The 6,000-nt window shown below is 41.6% G+C and overlaps 1 protein-coding gene across 1 annotated transcript in view; it reads right to left on the minus strand.

Annotated features, from left to right (window-relative positions):
- Window positions 1-5,061, minus strand: part of Rufy1 (RUN and FYVE domain containing 1) — a 57,029-nt gene extending 51,968 nt beyond the window's left edge. Inside the window, exon 1 of the mRNA XM_047555921.1 lies at window positions 4,741-5,061. Within this exon, the coding sequence (XP_047411877.1) occupies window positions 4,741-5,032 (292 nt within the window). The 5' untranslated portion in view covers window positions 5,033-5,061. The remainder of the gene's footprint in view (window positions 1-4,740) is intronic.
- Between the last annotated feature and the right edge of the window lie 939 nt (window positions 5,062-6,000).

The following is a 6,000-nucleotide window of genomic DNA, read 5'->3' on the forward strand; positions in this document are numbered from 1 at the left end:
GCTAATCTTGAACTTGTGATCCTTCTGCATCAAACTCCTAAATTGCTGGGATTACACACACAGCTATTGCTTTTTTTGGCTGTACTGGGAATGGAACCAGGGCCTCATGTATGCTAGGCAAGTGCTCTATCACTGAGCTACACCCCCAGCCCCTTGTTTTATTTTGAGAGAGGTTCTTGTTAAGTTGCCTAGGCTGGCCTTGAACTTGTGTTTTTTTTTTTTTTTTTTTTTTCCGTTGCTGGGGATTGAACTCCGGGCCTTCTGCTTGCAAGACAAGCACCCTACCCACTGAGCTATCTCCCCAGCCCTGGCCTTGATCCTCCTACCCTAGCCTCCCAAGTCCCTGCTGCCTGAAGTGTTGGCTATTTTTATGTCGTTATCCTAAGTGGAAAACCAGAAATTTTCAAATATGTATTTGTTCATCAAATATTGATTACTTATTATTTTGGCTAGGCACTGGCTCGTTTTATTTATCAACAAACAGCTAATGTTTATTATAGTAATGCACAGTGTAATGATGTTTCAGTCGATGACAGACCAACACATTCCTCATATTTGTGGTGATACTGGTGTAAACAGACCTATTGTGCTGCCAGTTATATAAAAGTACAGCACATACAGTTATGTACTGTAGTAATATTTGATAGTGATAATAAATGACATTATTGGTTTGTGTATTTACTACACTATGCTTTTTATTATTGTTTTAGTGTTTACTCTGTTTAAAAAAGTTAACTGTAAAACATTAACCTCAGACAGGTTCTTCGGGGATATTCCAGAAGAAGGTACATTGCTATCATAGGAGATGACAGTTCCAAGTGTATTCCCATGCCTGAAAACCTGCCAGTGGAACAAGATGTGGAGGTGGAAGACAGTGATATTGATGATCCCGACCTTGCATAGGTTTAAGTTATATGTGTATTTTAGGTGTTCTTTTTCCCCCTTTCTGGTATTGAGAACTGAACCCAGGGGTGCTCTTCTATTGAATTACACCCTCAGTCCTTTCTCAGGCTGGCTTTGAACATGTGATCCTCCTGCCTCAGTCTCCCAAACTGTTGCGATTACAGGCATGTGCCACTGCACCCTGCTGTATTTTAGTTTTTTCAAGTGTATCTTCATTTTTAATTGACATATGGTAAATATACATATTTATGGGGTTACAGTGTAACTTTTCAATACATATATACCAAGTAATGATCAGCTCAAGGTAACTGGCATATCCAGCACCTCATTTCCCTGTGCCGAGAAAATTCCAAATCTCTGTTAGCCATTATGAAATATTCAATCAATTGTTACCAATCAGGCAGGGGATTTGGCTTTGCCTGGCATGCATAAGGCCCTGGGTTCAATCCCTGGCACCACCAAAAGGAAAAAAAAAAAGGAAAAAAAAATCAGTAAATGCCAATTATCAATCATAGTTATCCTATTGTACTATAGAACGTTGGGAATTATTCCTCCTATCCAAATGCATCCCATATCCATTAGCCATCCTCTTTCCATTACCCTCTCCCATTCTATTCTATATGTACCTTAGGTTTTAACAAAAAAGCTTAAAAAGTAAAAAACTAAAAATAAAAACAGGGCTGGGAATGTGGCTACAAGGTAGTGCACTTACCTAGCACATGCAAAGCCCTGGATTTCATCACTAGCACTGCAAAATAAATCCATCAATACATACATAAATACATCAATAAATCAATAAAAACAAAAATAGGGCTAGGGATGTGGCTCAGTAGTGGAGCATTTGCCTAGTATATGTAAGGTTCTGGGTTTAATCCCTAGCACTGCAAAATAAATCAATAAATCAACAAAAATTAAAAATTTCAAAAACAGATAAAGGATATAAATAAATATTTCTGTACAGCTACATAATGTTTAATTTATCATTATGGGAGTCACATAGTAAAAAAAAAAAATTAAAGTTTATTAAGCCAAAATTTATAGTGGGCTAAGTTTCATTTATTACTGAGGAAAGAAAAAAATATTTTTGTAAACTTAGTGCAATCCAAGTATGCAGTGTTGATAAAGTCTACAGGGATGTATAGTAACATCCTTGGCCTTCATGTTCAGTAGTTACTCACTCACTCCTCACCCAGAGCAACTTCTAGGCTTATAAGCTCCCATTCATGGTTAAGTGTCCTATACAATTTTTATCTTATTTTTACAGTACTGTAGATATGTTTAGATACACAAATACCATTATATTACAGCTGCCTACATCATGCCATATAGGTTTGTAGCCTAGGAACAATAGGCTATATCATGCAGCCTAGGTGTATAGTATGCTAGACCACCCTGGTTTCTGTAAGTACTTGTATGTTCACACAGTGATGCAAGCACCTAACAATGCATTTCCTAAAATGCACCCTCATTGTTAAGGGCTGCATGACTGCATTTGCTTACTTTGTCATCTGAGTTAAGAGGCCACCAGGAGATCCTGTGTCTTGACTCTAAAGACTATGACAGTTGTACAATCAAACTTTCACTGACAAGAGGAAAAGTCTCCAAAAAGGGGTCAAGCTAGTGGGAAGGAGAGTCCTGGGTTAAGCAGGCTTTCTCCTTACACTTTAGTTCTACTTTCCATGCCTGAATCAAAAAATGAGACAGTTTTTAATCTTTACTCATGGATCCTTCCTGATCACTGATAATCTCACAATTCATTATTATGCTGTGAGTGCTGACATCTACAGATGTACCCGGGGGAGAAGGGGGTCAAGAAACCATAAAGGCACATTACAATGCTTCTTAGAAAGCACTATAGTCTTTAGTCAGCTCTGTCCCACAGCCCTTTCTATGAAATTGTAGATGTTCTGTACTGCACTATCCAATAGAGCAGTCACTTAAAAGTGTAGTTGCAGTGACTAAGGAAGTCAATGTTAAATTCAGTTAAAATACTGTCCCTTTATATCCACAGGGGATTGGTTCCAGGATCCCCAAGATACAAAAATCCACAGATGCTCAAATCCCTTCCATAAAAAGAGGCATACTTTAAATCATCTCTAGATTACTTATAATACCTAAAACAATGTAAATGCTCTGTATATAGCTGCTGTATGATATTGTTTAGGAAATGACAAGAAAGGCATTATGTTCAGTACAGACACAATTTTTCCCCTGAATACTATATTTTTCATCTGCAGTTGGATGAATTCATGGATGCAGAACCCATGCATATTGACTGCTGATTGTATCAAATTTCAATTTTTAAATTCAATTAAAAAAAATCAGCCAGCATGGTGGCACATGCCTGTCATTCCTACTACTCAGGAGGCTGAGGATGGTGAATTTCAGGCCAGTCTGTGCCACACAGAGATGTGAGACCCCTGTCTCAAATGAAAACAAAACAACAACAACAACAACAACAAAAAAAAATTAAGGAATTCATTTTTTTTTTTTTTTTTAAACCCAAGGCCACTGTATCACTGAGTTACATCCCAGTCCTTTATTTTTTGAGATGGGGTCTCACTAAGTTTCTGAGGCTGGCCTGCAACTTGTGTCTTCCTGCCTCAGTCTCCCCAGTTGCTGGGATTACAGGCACACATCACCATACAGGTAAGAAATTCAAATTTTAATTAATTTTACATTTAAATTTATATGTGTCTAATGGTTATTGTATTGGATAGCACAGCTCTAAATATTTGGTTTATAGGACTAAGTCAAATCTTAATACCATAATCATTAAATGTTTCCTTTCCTCTCATAGAAATGCTGAAACACTAGATTACAAGTGTTTAAATGGATTTCTTTCTTTCTGTACTGGTGGTTGAACCCAGGAGCGTTTTATTACTGAGCCACTTCCCCAGCCAGTCCTTTTTACTTTTAATTTTGAGACAGGGTCTTGCTAAACTGTTTAGGGCCTAAGTTGCTGAGGCTGGTCTTGAATTTGGGATCCTGGTTGGGATTATAGGCATTGGCCACCATGCCCGGTTGTTAAATGGATTTCAAGAGCTCACTGGATGATTTAAAATAAAATAAAATAAAATAAAATCCCCGTTTTACAGGCTGGAAACTTTACGAGTCAGGGGTGGTGGCTTGTCGGTTTGTAAGTAGCAATGCTTGAGGGGAACCCAAACCTCCTGACTCCTGATTTTACTCTGCTGTGAGTCACAGATGTGCTGTCAACACCTGCAGGAGGTGAGGCTGGTGAGCATTTTGATATTTTAACAGCAACAGAAAGGTACCATGATTGATTCTTTTTTTTTTGTACTGGGGATTAAACCCAGAGGCGCTTTACCATGGAACCACACCTCCATCCCTTTTTATTTCTTAGAGCCTACCTATATTGCTGAGGTTGCCCTCAAACTTGCGATCCTCCTGCCTCGGCCTCAGGAGTCGCTAGGATTACAGGCGTGCGCCACCGCGCTCTACAATGCTTAAGTATTCTAAAATTAATACAGATTACTTACATCTAAATCTGTTCCCTTTCTTATCTACAGTCAATCCGTGAGAATGATCCTGCTGTTCGGAGGCGTACAATTACTAATGCAAAATGACGAATGGCGGTGGCCCAACCTCAGGCCGGCCAATCCCATTCCTGTGTCTTGTTTTAGTTGTGCAGCAAAAAAGACGCAGGCGAGCAGCGAGGCGTGTAACAGGTTGTTTTGTCAACTCGTCTAACTAGCTGAGCGAGAGACACCTCCTAGCCAGCCCGGCTCCCACCGCGACCTGGGGCCTCGGTGACCAGCTTCTAACACACAAGACAGCCGCAATGCCACACGGGCGCAGACCCGTGGAGCCTACCTGTGCGCACCGCGCCGTCCCCGCCGCTGTTCCCGCCGCTCAGCCCCGCAGCCGCACGCAGCGCGCTCCCGCAACTCGCCGACAGGTTCCCGGTGGCCCTTCGCGCCAGGGTCAGAATGGGCGTAGACCAGCCCTCGGCCGTCGCCCGAGACCTCGCGGCGCTCCGCAGCTCGCCTGGACTTGGCAGCTGGCTCCGGTCCACGATCTCAAACTCTTCTCCCGGCTCCGACCCGGACCCTGGCCCTGGCTCCGGCTCCCGCCCCGCCGGGGAGCCGTCTTCCCGGTCGGCCATCTTGGCCGCGTCACGTGCCCGGCGGGCTGTGGGCCGACGGCGTGTGGGCGCGGTGCGGGCGGGCGCTCCAGTGCCCTCACAGCGCTTTTATTTCTGTACCCCAGATTTTTCTCGCTTCTCACCGCCCGCCTTGCTTTTCTTTCGCTATAATAAGGTTCAAAAAAGTACAGATCACCACATAAGAAGTACCCATAGTCCCACCAGCTGGAAAGGCTTACTTGCATGGAAGTTGCTCTTTAACTTTCTCCCTTCCAGGACTCTGCAACCAGACTACAATATAAGGGGCTCCCCAGGCCTTCATTTTCTTAGTGACACGATTTCCTCTTTTTAATTTCATTTCCTGTCTAATATTTTCTACTGTGTCGTTTTTTCTGCAACATTCTTAAGAATGAACCCTAAACCGGCGGCTAAGCAAACTTGGACAGATGAGTCAAAAAATATGATTTTTTTTCTTTTAAATCAAATGACTACGACAGCATGGCAGAAAAGTGTATAACACTGTGGTGGGAATGACAAGATCTAGATTTTGCTGTTAATTAGTTAAGTGGGATAATAATAGAACTGGCCTCATTGCTAAATAAGATTTTGCAGTAAGGACTACATAGCAGATGTTAGCCATTGTTGGAAACCACTGGATCTAGTTTCCAATGATATGGCTTGAGCAACTCACCATAAATGTATAGAGTTATTCAGTCTGCATTTTCACTTGGAAAAGAAGGAAATTTGGTTAAATAAAAACTCAAATTTAACACTTTGTAAATACATTTAACATTTTGTAAAGCGAGGCATGTGGGCTATATCTAACTAGGCAGAATGGTGGTACACAACTCTGATCCCAGCTACTAAAGATATTGAGGCAGGAAGATCACAAGTTCTAACTAGCCTGAGCAATTTAGCCAGATTCTGTCTCAAATTTTTAAGAGAGGACTGTAGATGAAGCTCCAAGGTTGAGAGCTTTGGGGTTCAGT

Source organism: Sciurus carolinensis, chromosome 6, assembly GCF_902686445.1.
Source record: "Sciurus carolinensis chromosome 6, mSciCar1.2, whole genome shotgun sequence".
Taxonomy (NCBI): domain Eukaryota; kingdom Metazoa; phylum Chordata; class Mammalia; order Rodentia; family Sciuridae; genus Sciurus; species Sciurus carolinensis.